Source organism: Gavialis gangeticus, unplaced genomic scaffold, assembly GCF_001723915.1.
Source record: "Gavialis gangeticus isolate Ggan-Ray unplaced genomic scaffold, GavGan_comp1, whole genome shotgun sequence".
In the NCBI taxonomy this organism is placed as follows: domain Eukaryota; kingdom Metazoa; phylum Chordata; order Crocodylia; family Gavialidae; genus Gavialis; species Gavialis gangeticus.
In genome coordinates, this window is record NW_017729032.1 from 13,626,976 (window position 1) to 13,649,352 (window position 22,377).

General features: G+C 44.0%; 1 protein-coding gene across 3 annotated transcripts in view; it reads left to right on the forward strand.

Annotated features, from left to right (window-relative positions):
• Positions 1-22,377, forward strand: part of TMEM135 (transmembrane protein 135) — a 447,390-nt gene that overhangs the window by 40,025 nt on the left and 384,988 nt on the right. For all 3 annotated transcript variants that reach the window (XM_019524781.1, XM_019524779.1, XM_019524780.1), the window contains exons 2-3: positions 4,650-4,777; positions 21,530-21,622. In XM_019524781.1, coding sequence (XP_019380326.1) covers positions 4,650-4,777; positions 21,530-21,622 — 221 coding nt within the window. The remainder of the gene's footprint in view (positions 1-4,649; positions 4,778-21,529; positions 21,623-22,377) is intronic.

The following is a 22,377-nucleotide window of genomic DNA, read 5'->3' on the forward strand; positions in this document are numbered from 1 at the left end:
TCCTTCCAGGTCGAGAAGGACCCATCCACTACCACCCTCTGGGTGCGACTCTCTAACCAGTTGGCGACCCATAGGACTGTATGGGTGTCTACGCCACAGTCCCCCAGCTTCCTAATGAGAATGGGGTGAGAGACAGTATCAAAAGCCTTCCTGAAGTCCAGGAAAACTATATCCACTGCCACCCCTGCATCCAATGATTTAGCGACCTGGTCGTAAAAGGCCACCAGGTTGGTCTGACAGGACCTGCCGCTGATGAACCCGTGCTGGTTGCCCCTGAGCATGCAGTTCCCTGCTGGCCCCTCCACATCTCACCAGGGATTCTCCACTGGTGAGATGTGGCCTCACCAGTGCTGAATCCCTGGGAAAAATCACTTCCGTCAATCCTCTGGCAATGCTCCTACTAATGTAGCCCAGTGTGCCATTAGCTTTCTTGGCAACAAGGGCACACTGCTGCCTTGTATTCAGCTTATTGTCCACTGTAACCCACAGGTCCTTTTCTGTAGAGCTGCTGCTTAGCCAGGTGGTCCCCAGTCTGTATTGGTGCATGGGATTGGTTCGTCCTACATGCAGGATTTTGCACGTCTTTATTGAACCTCATGAGATTTCTTCTGGTCCAGTCCACCAATTTTTCAAGGTCTTGCTGAATCTTAGCCCTACCCTCCAGTGTATCTATTACTTCCCTCTAGTCTGGTGTCGTCTGCAAACTTGCTAAGGGTACACTCCATCCCAGCTTCCAGGTCATTGATGAAGATATTGAACAAAACCAGCCCCAGGACCAACTCCTGGGGCAAACCACTTGATAGTGGTTGACAACTAGACGTCAAGCCATGGATTTACTACCTTTTGAACCCAATGATCCAGCTATTTTGTATCCACCTTACAGTCCATCCATCTAGCCTGTATTTCTTGAGCTTGCTTGTGAGAACGTTGTGGGAGACTGTATCAAAAGCCTTGCTAAAGTCAAGGTATATCATGTCTACTCTCCCCCCATGCACAGAGCCAGTCATTTTATCATGGAAAGCAACCACATTGGTCAGTATGACTTGCCCTTGGTGAATCCATGCTAGCTATTCCTAATCATCATTTCCTCCTGGTGTTTAGAAATAGATTCCTTGAGGACTTGCTGCATACTTTTTCCAGGGACTGAGGTGAGGCTGACCAGACTGTAGTTCTCTGGATTCTCATTTTTCCCTTTCTTAAAGATGGGCACTATATTTGTCCTTTTCCAGTTGCCCAGGACCTCTTCTGACAGCCACGTGTTTTCAAAGATAATGGCTATCAACTCTGCAATCGCAGCCAATTCCCTCACCACTTGAACTTGTGTGTCCAGCTTTTCTAAATAGTCCCTAACCTGTTCTTTTGCCACTGTTGGCTGCTCACCTTCTCTCCAAACTATACTCCTAGGAACAGTAGTTTGGGAGATTACCTCGTCTCTGAAGACTGAGATAAAAAAAGACATTGAGTATTTCAGCCTTTTGCACATCATGTGTCACTAGGTTGTCTCCTCCATTCAGTAAGGGACCCACATTTTCCCTGATCTTCCTCATTGCTGACACATTTGTAGAAACCCTTCTTGTTACCCTTCACATCCTTTGCCGGTTGCGCTTTGGCTTTCCTGATTTTTATTTTTGCATGCCCAAGCAATACTCTTTTATTCCTCCCTAGTCATGAACGCCGCCTGCCCCTGGAGGCTGGGGCCACATGACAACCGTTCACAGGTGGCAGTGGAGGGGGCACGGTGGCGGTGAGTGGTGAGCTCCCGCAGGCAGCCACAATGGTGTTGGTGGTGGAAGTGGGCCGAGTGGGGAGCTTTCGCAGGTGGTTGCAGTGGTGTCGACAACCACCCGCATCTGCGGCGGCCAGCAGCGATCAAGGACTGTCCGCAGATGCTACTGACAGTGTTGGAAGTGAGGGGGAGAGGGGTGGCAAGTGGCGACTGCCCACAGGTGCTGCTGGCAGTGTTTGCAGTGCTTCTCGCAGGGGGTGCACCGCTTATCTCGGGGTGCATGTGCACCCACTACGTCACCAATGTCCCTAGCTGTTTGTCCAAGTTTCTACTTGTAAGCTTCCTTTTGGTGGTTTAGCTCACTGAAGAGTTCACTGCGAAGACAAGCTGGTGTTCTGTCTTACTTGCTAGTTTTTCTGTGCATCAGGATGGTTCATTTCTGCACCCTCAGTAAGGTTTCTTCAAATTGTTAGCATCTGTCCTTGACTCCTTTCCCCCTCAGAGTGGCCTCCCAGGGCCTGCCCATTGGTTCCAAGAGTGAGTCAAAATCTGCTTTTCTGAAGTTCAGGATCCTTCCTTTCCTTAGGATCCTAAGCTCAATCATCTTATGGTTGCTCCTGCCCAAGTTGCCATCCACTTCTTTGTTCCCCCCCAATTTTCTGTTTGTGAGTAGTAGGTCAAGAAGAGTGTGACCCGTAGCTGGTCTCTCCAACACTTGCACCAGGAAGTTGTCCCCCGCACTCTACAAAAACTTCCTGGATTGCCTGTGCACTGCTGTGTTGTCCTCCCAGGAGATGTCAGGGTGATTGAAGTCCCCCATGAGAGGCAAGGCCTGTCATCTGGAAACTTCTGCTAGCTGTTTGAAGAAAACCTCATCTACCTTACGCTCGTGTCTGGTGGTCTGTAGTAGACACCCACCAGAACATAGGCCTGTTGAAAGTCTCTGGGTTAGGGTCAGAGGGGACAGGAACAAGGACAATCTCCAGCTTCACACTGGAGCACTGAGCAATCATACAACTCTTTTACATAAAGAGCAACTCCTCCCCCTCTCCCCCCCCCCCCCCTGTCCTTCCTTAACAGTTTGTACCCATCCATGACAGTGCTCCAGTAATGGGAGTTTCCACCACGTCTCTGTTAGTCCAGTCATATCATAGTTCCTTGACTGTGTGGGGACTTGAAGTTCTTCCTGCTTGTTTCCCAGGCTCCGTGCATTCATGTACAGACACCTGAGATGACTAGCAGATTGCCCCTACTTCCTTAGGAAGAATGAGGCCTCCCCTGCTGCCCCCTCCTGCTTGTTTTTGCTCTAGGTCCCCTGCTTCCCCACTCAGGGCTTTGTTCTCCGTCCCCCAGCAAACCTAGGTTAGTGAGCCTGTCTGCAAAGATGCTCTTTCTTCTCTTTGTTATGTAGATCCCATCCCTTCCTACCAATCCTTCTTGGAACATCATCCCATGGTTGAAGAAGCCAAAGCCCTGCTGGCGACACCATCGGCGCAGCCATGCATTAATCTGCGGGATGCATCTACACCTGCCTGGGCCCTTTCCCTTGACTGGAAGAATTGAGGAGGCACCCCATGAGCCTGTCCCCTTCACCTTTGCACCCAGAGTTCTTGAGTTTGACTCTATATTCAATGGAAGTCAAAGCGTGGAGCGCAGGTTTAGTGTAGTAGCTGTGGGTATGTCTAAACACTACCTACTGAGACATACTGTCTGAGGTGGTTTATATCTGAAACAGAAGCAGAGTTGCTGCATTAATGCTGCATATCAAGCTCTGCTTCAGGGCAGAGCCTATTTATGTGTAAGTAGCGCTACATTAATTGCAGCTACGTGACTTCAGGTTTGGGAGCGAGTGCAGGGAGCAGTCGCAGTGTGCCTCAGCAAGGCACTGCATTGTACAATATAGATCCAAGGTGTCAAACATACAGCCTGTGGGCTGGATCCTACCCGTGGAGCAATTTAACTTGGCCTGTGGATTGTTGGACTGACACCTTGTGCCGGCCCCAGCCCTGCACACTGCATGTGGTGCACGAGCTGGACACATACAGCCCACTCCCTGGACACCTTGGGATGACCAGAGCACCTCTGTAAGAGAGGGGCTTGGAAGGGGACATTGGAAGAGGGGATCCCTTTTCGTGGTGGGGCAAGGGAGTGGGAATGGATGACTAGGGGACTGGGGAATAGGAAGAGGTTTCTTACACTTGCTTGTAAAGGACAATTGGATTTGCCTGCAGGGTTCCCTTATATGGATGTTTAGGCATGGAAATTAAATTGACCTCTATGCATATGTATTATCCATATTTTGCCTTTTTTCAGGGGGTTGATGCACATTGTGTGATATATTGCAAGAGAGACCCTCCTTATCAGGCACATTTTGTAGAAATGATAGGGTTATTCTGTTCTCTGTTCAGTTTTTGGACTGAGAATTTTTTGAGGAAGGCTTCAAGTTAAAAAAAAAAACAAAAAAACCCCCAACAATTTCTGAAACTTGTTGGGGTTCAAATCTTAATGAAATACCTCCCCATTTTGTGGGAACTGAATAGGGCTAGTGCTTGGACTAATATGGGATATTCTGACCTTTATTTTAGAGACGGCCTGGTACCCTGGGAACACAAAATGCTGTGCAGACCATAATACTGTGAATAGTCTACAGACATTTTCCTACTCTTATGGCCAAAAGTAGCAAGGTGATAAAATTCTTCATAAATTCACAATCTGAGATTACCTGTGTATTTTCTGTTATAAATATCCTGACAACTGCAGCAGTTTCAAACAAAATCTGTTTAGTTTGTACAAGTATCGCAATAAATTTAAAAGGCTTTGATTTATTGCTTGTGTGAATGTCTTCTTTTATAATAGTCCTTTTTCCCTTACAGTATGCAAAAGGAAGATTTTAGTAAAGTGTGTCATTTTCTTTTCCCCCCAGATTGCAGCAATTCTTAGAAAAAGAAAGCTCGACTATTATTTGCACAAACTGCTACCTGAAATCTTGCAGTCAACTTCATTTCTGACAGCAAATGGAAGCTTATATATTGCTTTCTTTTGCATTTTAAGGTTGGTATACCTTTATGTTCTATCATAAATATTTGCAAAGGTTTTCCTATAATTTATTTAATCTTGTCCTCTCTTAAATCATGACATCTTGAATGAGATGTATTATATCTGTACTTCCTTTTAAAAATATTAGGACTTTGAAAAGCAGTCACAACTGTCCTGGAACAGGGTGGCCAGTTGAAGGGTCTTGCTCTTGTCTTGTGTTCAGTGTTTCCCAGTTTAATGTGAACACCTTGCCATATACAATTTTGTGAAGTGATTTTATCCTTTTCTGGGTTTTTTTCGTTTAAAACACCACTTGGCCAAGATACACTTGCGCAGTGTGCCTGATTTTTAGAAGATCTTGGAAGAAATAGTGTAATTAGTTGATTGGTGTTGTCTCTTAATTTCTGCCTTTTCGAAGCAAGAATTACATTATAGTAATTGAGAACTTTTGTTACTTTCTCTTTATTTTTGGAACTTTGCCCATGAACAAAACTCCCAATACATTTCTTAGCGCTTCCTCATTGAGGCCCCTGGCAGATATGCAAGCGAAGGCGTCATGGGATCTGACAATGCACTTCCTTCCTAGCCACAGGAGTGCACCCTGGGGTTGGGAGTCCCAGCCTGGCCACACATTCAATTATGATAGGAATTGGCTACAAAGTTATTACACGCTTCTTTGTGTAATAATTTTGTGGTTTATTCCTTGTTTTATCACATCATTAATTGCTTTAACAAGTGACTATGTCTTAAGTGTAACATGTGCCAGACTGACTGGTTGAATGTCATGGTTCTTTCAGCATTTTCCCTTTCATTGGACATCAATAAGTGATCTACACAATTCTGAAACAAAAGTGACTTTGTTCTGAAATTGTTACTATGCTCGCAATACAGACTAATTGTTCTAGTCAGTTTTATTCCAGGAAAAAAAGTCTTCACTGGGGCATTTTGGAATTGCTAACTTTGCCAGAATAGTTATTCTTGAATGGTCATCAGTTGCCTGTCATGTTCCCTACCATGAATAAGCCCTAAACCCCTTGTGTTGATCTGAACTAAAATGAATCTGATTTTCAGCTCTTATGCTGTTTCATGAAAGTATGTGCTGTCATGTGATTGAGACACCTTCCTTAAAAGTGCAGTCTTGCTCTGAACTGTAAATTACACTTGCTAGCTTGAAGGTAGTCCTTTGTGCATCACGAATAATCATGGAGATACTTAGAGTTGAAAGTTATTTCCTGTTAGAAACATAATTTTGGATAACAAGGCCCTTTTGGAGCACGGCATGTCTGTGTGGTACAGGGTAATGCTGTACAGTGATAACCGGAAGTATTTTTATGCACATTAGCTTTGGAATTGGAAACGCTTTGAATTCCCTTAATTCCTCAAAGTCATTTCCAAATTGCAGTAATGTCCAGTTGAGGACTAATTTTAAAAAAAGAAAGGTGGTTCATACAACATGTCTTCAGGATTATTACAATGACTGTGAACTTCTAAAGGGTGCCTGTGGTTAGACAGCAAGTGTTACTGGGTGGATCATAGAGTTTTGGATCAGTCCCCCTCTAGCTTTGCAGCAAGTCCTCTTACTTTGCCTCACCATAGATATTTTAAAGCTAGGAGAAAAGATTTAGAAAAATGGGAAACTGACCCTAAGGCTGGCTAGACAGCTACTGAGTGTGAAGAGCTTCTGAAATCTGTAAGAATCCCAGCTTCCTGTTTTTTGGTCTTCGTGCTTTGTTTCTGTCTTCCAGTAAATGTCTTCAAACAATTCAAATATCAGCAGAGGAGAGGACACTAAGGACAGACCAGGCAAAAACTTCAACAAATTAGATTTTTAGGTCTAGTAAAAGGTACTTACTTAAAGATAAACGATCCCTTAATTTAGGGGTGTCAGACTCATCAGGCCAGGTGGGCTGTATGAGTAGCACAGGACGGCTGGTTTGTGGACCAGATCAGGCCTGTGGATTGGCCCTGCATGCAGCATGCACGCTGAACTGGCCCCATGTGCGGTGTGCATGTTTGTTTTAGTCTGAGATGTACAGCAGCACTGTAGGCCAGCTAATATGTCTCTGCTGGCTGGATCCAGCATGTGGGGGCATATGTCTGACAATCTCTAAAAGGATTGTATATGTTTATAATACGGAGACTTTCCTATTAAAAATGAACTAACAGCCCCTCCTGTTTCAAAATACTGAAAATCTGGAGTTACAGTTAAATTTAAGATGAACATTTGAAAATTTTTGTATAATTTGGTCACGGTATTCAGACAGTTTCGCTTCTGCCCTTGTGCAATTGCCTTACTGTTACCAACAACTTGGAGACAAGAGTTTCATTGTATCAGTTATCACAGAACTAGAAAGCCTTACTGTTGTTTGTTCCTTGCTTGTGCCAATTCCCGCTCTCCATATGGTTATGCTGTCCATAGACAAGACGTCGGCAAACTCTGATCCGTAGTTTGTAGAAGTCATTGTGTCCTGATTCCCATCTGCCCTCTCTTTTGTTAAACATAGAGCTAATATACTTAGGTACACAACTTTGTATTACCACCCATATTACAAAAAGAACAAAAGGAATGGAAGCAAAGTATTACACACAGTGTTGAAAGTGTGTTTATCTTTATGAGCTATCCAGTCTGTTATGTATTATTCATTAACTGATGTATGGGATACCGTGTCATTAAACATTGTGACACGTGTGCTCCTTCCTAGGTACCAGGTTTATCTTAAGTTTTGGTTCCCGTTCAGTCCTGTTGGTTGTGTGCTAGTCCAACACCACTGGCATCACAAGATCTAACATTCGAATATAATAGAAGCCTTAGTCTGTCTGTCTGTGTGTAACTTTTGCCCGACTGTGCATGCAGTGATAAAAGCATTTGTCTGTCTAATGCTTTTCCCAACTGTGCAAAGTGTGCGTGCCCCAATGGACTGCGTGGCCAGGCAGGTGGGGACAGGGCTGGCTGAGTTAAAACGGGAGCCCCTCAACTGGCACCGCTGCCTCCTGCAGCCTCTGGTATGGTGTCTCCTTCTGCCCCACCTCCACAGAGGCAAAAAAAAAAAAAAAAAAAAATTGCTACGAGCAATTTAGGAGTGGCAGGGCCAGCTGAGGAAAGGCAGGAGCCCCTCCTTCGGCTCTGCCTCTTCCTGCAGCCTCCATGCCCCTTTACCACAACTTGGAAATCAGTAGCTTGGGAAGATCAATTTAATAGCACTGGGGCCAGCTGAGGAAAAGCAGGAGCCCCCTGTTAGCCCCACTTCCTCCTGCAGCCTTCTGTGCCCAACTTCCAGAGAGGCAAAACATTTTTTTTGCCACAAGCACTTTACAAGCCCTGGGATCAGCTGAGGAAAAGTGGGAGCTCCTCTGCTGGCGCTGCCTCCTCTAGCCTCAGTGGAGTTGCTCCCTGTGCCCCTTTACCACAAGTTGGAAATCAGTAAATTGGGAAGATCAGTTTAATAGCACTGGGGCCAGTTGAGGAAAAGTGGGAGCCCTCTGTCACCCCCACCTCCTTTTTCAGCCTCCCATAGCCTCTGGTGCCCCAGCTCCACGGGGGGGGAATTGCCAGGAGGACTTTAGCACGGGGGCTAGCTGAGGAAAAGTGGGACTGCTCCTGTCACCCCCACCTTTTCCTCCAGCCTCGTTATGCTTCCTGTGCCTCTTTTCTACATGTGGGCAATCAATAAATTGAGAAGATCAGTTTAAAGCAGCGGGGCCAGCTGAGAAAAAGCATGCACTTGTCTGTGCATGAATGTGCATCTGTGTGTCTGTGTGCACGCATCAGGCTACCTGTATTTATCTGCTTCTATGTGCACATCTGTGTGTGCATGTCTGTGCGTGTGCCTGCATGTGCCTGTTCATGGCAGGCAGAGTGTGTTTGGGTCTGTGTGTCCACGTGCAGAGTGAGTAGAGTGTGCACCAGTCTGCATGTGTGCGTGCATGTGTCTGTGTTCATGGCAGGAGGGAGTGTGTTTGTCTGTGTGTCCAGGTGCAGAGGGTGAGTGAGTAGACTGTGCACCTGTCTGCATGTGTGCATGTCTCTTCATGGCAGGAGGGAGAGTGTTCTTCTGTGTGCCTATGTGCAGAATGCGAGCGAGTAGTGTGCACCCATCTGCATGTGTGCATGAGTCTGCGTGTGTTTGTATGCATCTGGTTGTGGCAGGTGGGAGAGTGTTTGTGTCTGTGTCCATGTGTCAATGTGCAGAGAGTGAGTGAGAGTAGAGTGTACGCCTGTCTGTGTGCATGCCTGCACGTGTGTGCCAGTGCGTGTATGTTTGGCCATAGCAGGGTGGGGGGGGGGCAGGGACCAGCCCAGCTCCTGTGGGGAGGCTGCCTCCAATTTTGTGTTTGCCCAGGGCCTCAGTACACATTAATCCACCTCTGGGTGTGGGGCTGGACATGGAGCAATGGGGGTTGGGTTGTGGGTGGGGACACGGAACAGCAGGGTGTGTGTGTGAGGGGGTGCACAGGGCTGGATGCAGGGGTGGGGGCAGATTGCACACAGCCAGAGGTGGATCTGTGGCTGTGCCAGACAGTGGGTGGCAGGGGCCATGTACAAGCTTCCCCCGCTGCCCCAGTTCCTGGGAGGTAGTGGTGGCACGGAGTGGTGGGTGGCGGTGCCCTTTCATTCTTGACAGGCAGTTGGCTAATAACTAAATAAAAAGCAAATTCTGCACTGTGAGTATCTTTAGCATTCTGGTAATAAGTGTACACAGATGCAATGTCTCTTCCAAATCTAATATATCTTCGCTGTTTATATAGGTTTTTAAAGCTCTCATGAGATCATATATGTCTAAAGGAAGATTAAATTTATTTAATGTCACCAAAGAAGTGGTTGCAAATTAACATGTTTTGTTAATAAGTAAGTGTAGGAGACTGATCTTGCCAAGAAAGCAGAGTTAAGGTTGATTTGTTAACTTGGCCATTTATTGATGCTTTCAACTGTTTGGCTTGCTGTCAAAGTTAAGTTGAGGAATTCAGTGAATTCACATTAAAGGTGACCCTTTGATAATCGCAGTGTTTTTTCAGGGATCTTTATTATTATTATTTTTTACAATCAAATTACAGCTGAAACCTTCATCCTTAATATTGTTGTTTGCTCCCTAAAATTTTTTTGTTGGGGCTTCTGTGTTTTTTACTTTTGTTACCCAACCAAAGTGAAGGAATAAACTTGATTTCATCTGGCACATACATCAACAAAACTAATAATGAAGTTTCTGGTTAAATTACGTTCTGTCACAGCTGTGCAACTCTTAGTTATTGATATGTCACAAATGTAACTTAAGGCAGAATTTGCAGACCATGGGCTACTTGGATGTTGCTGAAGGTTGCATTTGACTTCTTAATTCTTCTTCAGTAAAAATTACAAAGGAAAAAATATTTGAGTTATCTGCCAGGTACAGTTTTGCCATGTACTCCAAATTTGTCCTTGGGAAGATTGTTGTTATTCTCTGTATCCTGGATTCTTAGAATTTAAAATGGGCATTGTAATAGATACTGCCACTAAAAAGTTAATATTTATACATTATACAACGTAAAAAAAGAAAAATAATGAAACTTTAGAATGAAAAGAGAAATCTGTAAATCACTGTTTTTACAGTGCTTTTTTGCTGTAAGAACAGTGGCGTCATGAGGCTTGTAGTATACTTCAGGATCCTCTGAAGGGAGATTCCACAGAAATGCAAAGTTTTAATGATGTCTAGCATTTCTTAACTTCTGGTACTGCTACTTTGCTGAGCTGTCATATTACTCGGACACTGCTAATATGAGAGGTTAAAGATTGTAAGCCTAATTACAGATTACTTGATAAATTTCATTATTTCAACATGTTTCTTCATCAGTCAATAGTAAATTGTTTTTCAAAGAAAAATATGAATCAGGTTGGAGAGGTTTTTTTGTGCAACATGTTTTAGGGTTTTGGAAGCTGACACTCAAATGTCGCTTATAAAGATATAGATGCAGAATTTTCACTGCTGGGTTTTGGCTCTGAAAATGGGTAGAGTTTCCCTACCTCTGAATTTGTTGTGGTTGCTGCCTTGTCACAACCATAGGGTGCTGGAATTTAAGTGAATTCTGCCTCTTTCCTCCCATCCTCCTTGCAGCCATGTACTGTCCTCTCACAGGATGGGCTGGCTAGAAAGGTCGGCTACTAATGTGGCCTGTCTCCCAGGCAGGAGTCAGTGATTTAATACACCCAGGAGCTGGGCTTTCTTGGTAGTAAAAGGACAGCCTTGGGAGAAGAAGAGGAGGGAGGACTGTAGCAGGAAGGCATGATGTTGCAGCTGAAGGTTGAGCTTTAGCAATGAGAGGCAAGGACACCAGGAAGAATTTACTGCCATTGGAAGACAGGGAGGCCTGTGTGTGTGGGTGGGTGGGTGTGTGTGTGTGTGTGTGCGCGCGCGCGCTTGTTTGGTTTTTTTGTTTTAGTGCCTATTTCTGGTACTTTGGCTGAAGTTGTGGTATGTGCTGTGCTTCTTCCAGATTTTGAATGGGATTGGACTCTGCTCCTCTGCCCAGCCAGCTGTGCGGGGAGGGGGGCACATGGTCTGACTGTCAGAGGAGGGATTAATTGGCAGTTTTGAGTGTGGGCAAGGAAAATGAAGGGTTAAATGCCAAAGAGGATGTCACCCAGCTTCTAAGCAGTATAGGGAGGAGGCAGAGATTTTAGGGGGGTTAGAAGACAGAAACTGGGAACTGTGAGGTGCAGTCTGGCCTCCAGTGGCTAGTCCAGCCCTTTAACTTCATTCATGAGGTGCATTGGCTGTGTGTATCAATGGCTAGCTGTCGACGGGGATGGGGGCACATCTGGTAAGAAGAGTTTATAGACTTGTATGGGACTTGCCCTAGAGCACAAGTATAAGCATTATCAATATAGATGTTCGGGTGTGAACAAAAGTTTTAGCTCTCCCCTAACTATTCATAACTTTTGTGAATTGAGCTGCACCCCATTTAAAAAACCGAACAAACCCTACTACAATGCTTCCCTCCTTGCACAGGGGCTGAGCAGTGGGGGTGGGGGAGCAGCCAGGCAGGGAAGAGCCCGGACTGGTGCTTACCTCTGTCTCCTTACACTTCCGGGCAGTCTTTGAAAGGTGAATATCACTGGTATAAATCTGCTAGTCTCAACTTTTTGTCTCATTCTGTCTGCTTGGTGTCTTATAAGCAGGGATCCTGCTTTTCTCTGATTTTAAAAAATCCCCAATTTTTGGTTAAAAAAAAGTAACCCCAAATCCACATTTTTTCCATGATTTAAATGAAACACCACTAATATGCAGGGAGATGTATATAGTGGTGTTTCATTTTAAATGAAGGAAAAATGTGGATTTGGGGTAACTTTTTTTAACTGAAAATTGGGAATTTTTTTTTTTTTTTAAGCAGAGAACACCAGGATCTCTGCTTAAAAGGAGCATGTTAAAGTGTCTGTCACCTCAAGACCCATCCATGAGTGAGCTGCTGGATCACTGTGATCAGTGATCAGGTTCAAATTGAGAGATTGCTGAATTCATGTTGCAATGATTTGAAAAACTGTATTCAAATTAATAGTATTTATGGCTGGGGAGATTACTTCGTAGAAGCAGTCTTGCTGTTAAAACTTTGCCCCCAAGGAAGATGAGCACTGTCAGAAGTTTTTTTTTCTCAGAGGTGTATGCAGGTGTGTGAATGTGTATACAATGCAGTACATCCTACAGGTTTTTTGATTTAGAACTGGTATTTTGCATCTTCTCTGTAAGTTTTGTGCTCATTTTGGAATTGATTAGTCATAAGAAAAAGTGCTCAAAGGGCTCTGCTGGACACTGAGTTCAGAGCCCTGTTGTTGGAGTCAAGCACATCATAATCCTGTTCATAAACTTATTAAACTAGACCTTGCAAACAGGTAGATTGTTTTTGCTATTTCAGCTGAAAGGCTGCTCCAAAACTGTATTCTTTTTAATTGTTTGAAACTAGTCAGTTTAATGCCCAGTTGCTCTTGTGCCAATGTTGTCCATGACACATTTTCTTTCTCTCTGTTGTTTATGTCCTGTTGCATTTATTAAGCGCAGCCTTTTTTTCCCCTTAGCCTTCGTTTTCCTAGGCTAAACAAGCCATGCCCATTTAATCTTATTTCATAAGATAAAATTTGGATGCATAGTGGCCCTTCTCTGCATCTGTTCCAGTTTAAATTCCTCTTTCTCAACTGGAATAGTGCATAGTATTCCATTGCCTTGCAGGCTGGAATACTTCCCTGTGTCTGCCCCAGCCAACACATCCTAGGATTTTATTTTCCCTTTTTTATGGCAGCACCACATTACTAGCTAACAATTATTCAGTGACAGAATAATACCTTTGAGTTTTTCTCTTCCTGTTTTCAGAAGACAAAACCCTGGGTTATATATAACAGAAACTTTTTATTAGTCCCTGGGTACATCTGCACAAGATGTTTACTGCACAGCTGACTAATTAGCTGCACAGTAAAGGTCTCAGCATCTACATGTGCACCCCTGTTAAGCTGGAGTAAACGCATTTATGCTGCAGCAGGATGGTACTTGTAAATGCATGTAATATCCTGTCTCAGAGTAAAAAAACCCAAAACAAAACAAAAAAAGCACTCCACAGCAGTGCACATTCAGGGGCTGGCTAGGGCACAAGGGTGCTTCGGTGTGGGGACACCTGCTGACTAGCCCCACTGAAGCACTTGTGCCATTGAACTTTATCCCATCGCTGTTGCTGCAGTGCTCTTGACCATTCAGTTCTTCCTATATGACACTCTCTTCTTTCTCCAGTGCCTTCTAACTTCATGTGGTCAGGATTAATGTGTCAGTAGTATGGATGTAAATGGTTAAACAACAATTACATTTATACTGTTTACTGTTTCCTGTTTAGTGACCTCTGGCAGGATTGGCCCTGTCCCCTTATGTCTTCATGTGGGTGCTGCATGGGTCCTAGGCTGCTGGCAGGGAGCAAGCCATGGCAGAGGGCGGTGAGTGTGGCTGAGCCACTAGAGGGCAGCTTCCCCACCTGCAGGGGCTGGGACTGTGGACCTTTCCTGTACCCAGATCCTGCCGCCATAGGGAGGGAGGAAGGTGTGAGGCCCCCCACAGGGCTTAGGTGGGGCCTTCCTGCTGCAGCAGTGAGAGTCTTGGCCTGGTGGTAGGTCTGCCCAGCCTCCCTATAGTGGTGGGTCCCAGGCCCATGGCTCGCTCCCTGCCAGTGGCCTGGGACCCACACACTGCTGGGAGCACAGTGAAGCTGTAAGTTCCTGCCAAAGGTTGCTTAACTAGGTATGAGCTATCAGTTAACTGTTTAACCAATAAAATTGGAGGATAATATTTTAAGATATTTACATCCCTAGTCAGTAGTTAGTCAACTACTACTTTTTTTTTCCCTTTTAAAAGTCATTAATTGAAACATTAAACAAGATTGTTGCCAACACGAATCCTTGCAGAAGTCTACTATCTCTACTGTTCCCCTCCCTCCAGTCTAATAATTCCAACCCATTGCTACGTCCTCTTCCATTCTTCAGCCAGTTTACTGTTCTTGTATGAACTCTTGTCTAATCCAGTTTAATTTGCAAGTACTTGGAGAAGGAAAGACTGATCTTGAGCAACCAGCCTGTATTTGCTAAAAACAGATTGTGGCAAACAAACCTGATCTCCTGAGTTGACCAAATAACTAGCTGGGTGGATGAAGGGAATGCAGTGGCTATAGTGTAATTGGACTTCAGTAAGGCTTTTGACAAAGTCCCACGTGATTTTCTTGTCAACAAATTGGAGAAATGTGGGTTAGACAAAACTACTATAATTTTCTTTACAACTCATGCATAACACGGTGCATGGTACTTGGCCCCTAATCGCTCTAGTTTGGAAGGCAAATGAAGACTGTTATTTAGCGACAGAAAAAGTATGTCCGCTATGAGAAACAGATTTTTTTTCTCATCTAAGTCCTTTATCACAGGCAGGCATACCAGCTTCTCTCTGCCACAGGATGAATTGGAGCAGGAGGGGCTTGAGGGTGGGACGGGGAGAGGGGTCTGGGGGTGGAGAAAAAGGCTCAGTAGCCTCAGACTCTGAACATCTGCCTTCGTTTGCATACAGCAGGGGCGCCCAACCTTTGGCCCACAGGTCAAATGTGACCCATGGAGAAGGACCTACGAAATTCATGGTAGAAGTGGGCTGTGTTGTGGCTCCTTTAATCATGGCTCCCCATGTGCCCCCTCCTTTCCTCCTCACCTCCCTCCTTGCTGATTAGTGGAGGGGCCCTGCTTGTGGCTCGCTCCCGATGGGTGGAGAGGTGAAAACTGCAGTTGGGAGGGAGCTACAAGCACGGCCCCTCCGCCAATCAGCAGTGTGAAGTGGAGCATCATGGATGAGATGGGGAGAGTCAAAAATTCTGGAAATCTGTGCCTGCTTTGTGCAGTCAGGCTGTGGCAGAGTTTCCTGCAATCTTTCTCCTCTGAGGTCCCAGGAAGCAGCAGCTGCCCTTCGGTAGCAAAATTCCCTGGGTGGCTTCAAGATTGGCACAAGCAGCAGCTTCTTTCCTTGGGATTACAGGTTGAAGCAGCAATTTATAGCTGTAGGGAAGCTTCCTGCCCAGCCTTTGGAACCTGTGCTTATTGTATCTGTAACTGTTGACTGCAGAGCAGCTATCCAGTCCATATTTTGCAGATGTTTTCAGATGCAGAGAATAACTGAGAGGCATTTAAAATAGATAGAAAAAAGGAGAATATGGCCAGGGGTATTTAGGCCTAGCTGTTCCTTCATTCTGCAGCATGCTTTTCTCCTGGTCTCTGTATCTCTCAGTACAGCAGATGAGTTAAGGGCCCTACCTGTACCTTCAAGGCTGGAACCTGGTGACACAAGGTTTACAGGAATCTCCCTCGACCAAAGTGTAGGACCTTAGGCAGGAATTTTGTACTGCAGTACAAAATGGCACTCTGATCTCTTGTTTTTTGGCTGAGAAAACTGATGGAAAGAGTAATCACAAGTCCACTGCCCCCTCCCCGGCCTCTGCCTAATATTTCTGTCTTCTGTCACCATCTGATGAAGAGGAAGATGCTGAGATGTTCAGAGCTCTCTGCTTGCCTCATCAGAAAGGAAAATCGAGTGCCCTGATTTCTCTCATTGTCTAGAGATTTTTACTCAGGGGATTTAAAAGGTGAAAAATGAAATCTCTTTCCCTCCGACCACACACATCTGTGGAGTAGCAATGCAGATAATCCTCAGCACCTGTTTTCTTACTCGCCTTCACATGAGTGTGGCATGGTAGATGTCTGCAAAAAAGATGAGACCACAGAGATGTGCTGTTTTCTCTAGGAATGCATATGCACATGTCCATGAAGGAAATTCTGCTTCCCCAGGGGAGGAAGGCAACCTTTCAAATATTAATTAGAGGCTTACTTGGTAAAATATTTTTATTTAACAATCAGAAAACCCACTTCGATAAGATTTTCATGCAAAAATATATTAAGTTCTATAGTTTAGGCTTATGAGGTCAACACATTCCTTAGAAGAGCTGCATATTCCTTAGTATGCTCCTTAGCTAAGTGTAATACTACAGTAGGCAATTTTCTGTTGCACCTCAAAGATGGGAAAAGTATTAGATGTCTGTTGCCAGCTTGATGTTGGAGGTCACTGTGACCTAACTTTTGGGCCGTCATTCTTAATTTCCAAGTGGCTTAGCTGTTGTATTTCAACAACATCAAAGTCAAATTGTTTAACTCCATTTCCAAATTCAGAGTTCATTCCGTCAAAGGTTGTCAACTTCCTGGACACAAAGATCATATACTTTACATGTTAAAATCTATAAGTGTGTTACTGTGTTATATTTTCTACTGTCTACAAGCTGGGTCTCCAGTCACTGTCTTCAGATTCCAGTGATTTTTAAGGTGGTTTTACTCTTTCATCTGGACATAACTATATTTAGTTCCTTCCTCTGAGGGACAACTACTGTAAAAATGGATTCTCAGAGTTTTTATGGACCTCATTGTGATTAAGATGAACACTTAACTGTGTTTTAGGAGCAAATGTACTTTCTTGGAAAATTATGTTGTATAGGTCCCATCTACCCTGAATGGGGCATCAAGCATGAGATTATTACTTGACATTCAAAGTTAGTAATTAACTCAGTTCCTTGCCTTTCAGGAAGTTTGTTCTGATTAATGTTAAAGTTTAATTTTTCTTACTGTTTAAACAGCAGTTAAAGTACAGACGGTCAAAAAGCTCAAAGCTGAATCGATTCAATCTTTGTAGGTTTCTCTAAACTGCATAGATTGAACCAATAAGCAAGTAAACTGATGTTCACTTTTCAAACAGGAAGAGCAGCCAGACCCCTGCAGCGGCCCACACCTGTAGTTGCTGATAGTTTTGAAGAGGAGAACCATGCCTCTTGTCACTGATTGACAGATTTTTATCTCCTTCAAAGGCTGCATAGAATAGGGACCCAGTATCATAGATCTGTACACCTCATTACTCCAAGAAAGGAAAGTTTCAGTTGGTTAGTATCTCCTTTTTTGCAGGGCAGGGGCCAAGGTGGGGGTGTGTGGGGGGATGGGGAATAGGACATTAAGAATGCAAATATTGCACATATGGCACTTTTTTGAAAATTGTTTCCCTTGTGCTTTTCTGATATCATTTTGAGGATCTACAATTCACTCAGTCTCCTCCCTTCAGGGTTTGGAACAAACTCCGCTCAAGTTGGCAAACTGGCTGTTTTTATTTACTTTTTAGGACAATTTTTTCCCAACCATTTGAGTTTTAATGATCAGCTTATTTTAGCTGGGAAATTTCACTTCCTGCTTAATCAGGAGCTGATTGGAAAATTTGAGTTTAAGATGACAGCTTTGTGTCTAAGTGCCAGTAGGGACTTTGCAATCAGAACTTATGGTAGAGGTGATATCTTTTATTAGACCAAATAGTAGGGAGTTTGGCTTGTTCTCATGTACTTCTCTTCTGTCCTTGGGAAGTATTTGTCTGCATCTTAAAAGGGTGTGGAGTAGGGCTGTGCGAAGCTTTGGTAGCTGATTCTGTTTGGAGGAGATTCAGCGGCTGAATCTCCAAATCTGAATCAACTTGAAAGACCCATTAATCTCTCCAACTCGAATTGGAAGCCTCTGAATCTATTCAGAGAAATTTGGAGATTCGACCATAGACTGTACAGACAGGCTATAGGCAGGGAGCAGCTGGGGGAGCAGCCAGCTTGAGCCAGCTGCCCCGGGCCCTGGCTTGAGCCAGTAGCCCTGGGAGAAACCACGGTTCCCCCACTGCCCCCCTGCTGGGGAGAGGCAGGCAGTGCTAGCAGCCCTGGGAGAAGCTGCGGGAGCTGGGGGAATCAAACTGGGAGCTGGGGAATCTAACCGGGAGCTGGGGGGAAGCCCCTGTTCATTCCCCCAGGCCCTGTGGCTTCTCCTGGGGCTGCTGGGTCAAGTCGTGGTTCCCTTGCCTGCTCTTCTGGCTGTCCCCCTGCCAGGGCGAGGCAGGTAGTGCTGGAAGCTCCAGGAGAGGCCACGGGAGCTGGGGGGAAATGATTGGGGAGGTGGGGGATCAAACTGAAGCTGGGGGGAATGATCGGGGGCTGAGGGAATGAATAGGGACTGCCCCCCAGCTCCTGGTTTGATCCCTTCAGGCCCTTTGGCTTCTCCTGGGGCTGCCAGCAGCCAGATGAGCTCCACCTTTTCCCAGGGCTGCCATCCGGCTGCTCCCTCAGTTGCTCCCGCCAGCACTGCCTGCCTTTATAGTCTATGACTGAGTAAGATTCAGCACCAAATATTCAGGTTCAGACAAATCAAATCGGGACAGTGATTCGAATCACTCTCCCTCCGAATGGCTGAATCTGAAGTGAATACTTTTAGCTTCACACAGGCTTGGTGTGGAGTATGAGAAGTGAGATCCTTGTAACATGTCTGAAGTTCCACTTCCTGAAGATAAGAAATGACTGGGTTTTTTTGACATGATAATACTTTGCCTCTAGAGCGCCGTTAGCTCTTTCAGAGATGGTAGTAAATATTTGAAAGGTTTGAAAATATTTTTCCCATTTTACATATGGGGAATCTGTGCGCTAGAGGGAGGCTGTGCCTACACAGAAAACTAACCACGCTAAGCAGTGGATCCCTCAGACATGATGTCTTGCCTCTAAATGGGAAGCTGTGTAGCTATGTCCATAGTAAGTGGCGTGAAGACAGGCTAATTGTGACTGCCACCCACCTGTGGTGCCTTGTGGACATGGCTATATGGCTTGTGGCTTAGGTGGTAGCCTCCTGGAGTAGCTAGTGTGCTTGCGGTTGCTGCAGTTATGCACAGTAAGTCAGTGTGGGTAAAATATTCAAAAGGACCTGAATCCAATTTCAGAAGTGACTTGGATACTTAATGCAGTTGCATTATTTAACTAAATCTGTTAAAAATAACTGTAGTTTAAGCCAGAGCAAACTCCCATGTAAGTATGCTTATGCAGCTTTAGTCTACAGGGTAAGCAAACGTATCAACTAATATAAATGTGTCGGCACAGGAGTTTGGACCAGTTTAATTGGTGCAATTTGTGTATAAGGTAAGGTTTGTCTACAATTTTTCAGTAAGACTCTGAAACAGAATCCAGGTTCCTAAATCCTTCGTTTAATATTATCAGCATATACTACCCAGCACTAATCTGCTAATTAAAAACATTATTTACATATATACACATGGGTGAAAGTATATTTGTGTGTGTGTGTGTGTGTTTGTGTGTGTGTATATATATGTATATTACAATGTATCTATGGCAAGAATTAGAATTTTCAGATGGTTGCATTAAGAAAAAAGTGTATGGCTTTTTTCTAATCGACAATATAGCTATTAGCAAACAGATTTGAAATCGTGCAGAAATAACAGATTCCACTTTCTTTTCCCACTAGAAAGATTCTTGTTCTGTTGTTTCAGCAGGTGTATATAGTAAGATGTATTCATACCAGTTCAAATTTTTAAAATGACTTCTATGAAACTTCATACAGTAATTGAGTTCCAGAAAAGTCCTCGTAAGGATCTTTTAGCTGTTGCAGCATTTGGCATTGCTGTCCTGTGAAATTACTCTTTTGCAGCTGTGGGAATGTAGAGTGTGCATAATTACCATTACATCACTTGTTCCTGATTCACTGGCTCTCTTTTCACTTAAAAACTTAAGCTGGTAGTACTTACTAATAATGCTATGCTTTTGTGGAAAAATGAGGACAAAGCTATAGAATGACACCAGTCGTTTGCCTTTTTAGGACAGGAGTGAAACTGAGCTACTCCAGGTGTTGTGGATAATTTTACTTGATTTTTTTTTTCTTTTTTTTTGTGTTTTATGTTGTCTTTTCTCAGGCACAGTTTAATTTATTTTTCTAGCCTAACAGTTTGTCATGTTTTTGCCCTGTTTGAGGGGGACAAACTCAAATGAAACCACTTAGTGCTGAATAAGTTGTTATTGCTGTTTTAAAACAATGTGTATACACTTTTATTACTTTGGTACACAGTCCCGACCCGTTCTTTCAAGAATGTTTGCCCTTGTGATTTGGCTGCAAGTGATCTGCAGATTCACATGGTCAGAAAAACTTAGGCTAAAAAATTGAGCTGCTGCCATAGGTTGTGTTTACTGGATATGTACTCTGTTCTCCTCTTTTCTCACAATGAGACATTTAATTTTTTTTTCCTAAAAGCCTACTTGTCTACTGTTAACAATTTTTAGTTTTGTAATAAAAATAATTTTTTGGGAAGCTGTTAGTAATGTGCAATGAATTTATGATTCTTCAGGTGAAATTGTACTCTTCAGATGAAACCTGGCCTTACTGAAGTCAATGGGAGCTTTACTATTCACTTTATAATAGAGGCAAGATTTCTCTTCTAGTTTCTAATCCCAGTTTATATTGTTTTTTGGGTTATTGTAAACAATTCGATGAAATCTGAAGATAAGTTTCCTCTCCTTCCGGTACATGGTGTAATTTACATTTCTTGACCCATCATCTTGTTCACATGCCTGAATCTTCTTGAAGCAGCTTAGAAACTAACTAACTTTTTGGGTAGTTCTGTATCAACTGTTTTTACTTGCATACAAAATGCACATTCCCCTACTCCCAAAAAAGTTAGCTATTGGAAATCATGGTACATCCCTTTAAACAAGGAAATGGAGAGAGCTCAGTCATGTGGGAGCTGAGCTGCCTGATCCCTCTTCTTGATGGTCCCTATTGAGTCAACTGAAGGCTCGATCAGCTTGAGAACAAGCTCCAGGCAGTAAAGTTCTAGAGGATCCAGCCCTCAGCTGGCTCAGTCGGTGCTTGCTGGCTAAGCTGAACTGTCTGCTGGCTCCTCTGGGTGGGCTGTTGGCAGACTCGGCAGACAATGCTGCCTGAGCGTTTGGCTTCATAAGAAGGGTTTTTGTGCCTGAACTCCCCTTTCAATTTCAATCCCCTTATTGCCCTGCAAAAATACTGATTGGTGTTTTCAAGGAAAGAACTTTTGTTCTTCATTCCTCCTCCCCAAAAAAGCAAAGTGAATTTCTTAATTGGAGGCCAGTGGTATGTGAGAAAATATGATCATTTATATCTTTAACTTATCATTCGGTTTAGAGTACTTTGTGCTTTAGAATAAAAATGCTTAAATGAAATGGGTGCAAAACTGATACCATAAGAAGGGTTGTTACTGTTTATCAAAGGCTTGGGGTCTGTGTTTGCATTTCAGAATAATTCAAGGGGCAATATGCATATAACAGAAAATGTTTATGAATGCAATCTTATAATGCATCATTAGACACCAACTTTTCTATTGCTTTGGCATTTAATGTGATAAATATATAATTAATTTCCAGGAGGATACTTGGAAAATTCTACTTTTGGACTCCAGGCTTTGGTGCTGCTTTACCAGCTTCCTATGTAGCTATTCTCGTTGAAAGGAAAAGCAGGTAAGTTGTTTTGTTATGCATTTGCAGCAGTGTGCACATTCTGTTACTGTGCTATAATTATACAGAAGAGTAACGAGCATCAGTGGAAAAATTACCCTGGACACATGCAAAATATAGGATTTTGGGGTGGTTTTTTTTTTTGGTTGTTTTGTTTTTGGTTGGTTTTTTTTTTTTGGTGTATTCATAACCTGGTAATGAAAATGAGGCTGAAACTGGATATAGCATGTGACACTATTAAAGCTTACTATTTGTAGTTTTATTTTTTAATAAAGTTGCTATTTAGTTTAAAAAAAAAAAAAAAAAGTAGGAATGTGGTAATAAAAGTGTGGTGTTCACATAAAGTTGAATGGCATTGTCAGTACAGAGGAACATTGAGATTTCATACCCGAAGATTAGACCCTGGGGACTGAAGTAATAGTTGTGGATAATCCGGGCATGGGGGGCATGTGCCTCTGGATCTGCGCAGGGCGGGGCAGGCTCTTTCCAGTGGGTTGGGGCTGTGTCCGGGGTGTGTGGCAGTGGGAGGGAGCTACGGGTTGGGGGGACTGCAGCCACCCCAAAATTCACTGTAGCCCTGCTCCGCCGGAAGGAGCTTGGCACAGCCCTGGGCCCACCCTGCCCCACCCTGCGCAGATCTGGGGGCACATGCCCTCCCAAATGAGTGGTGGGAGCAGCGGTCGGAGTCACCAGATGAGTGGGTGGGCACCGGATGAGCGGCTCCTGGATGAGTGGCATGCAGCAGTGGAAACCGCCCC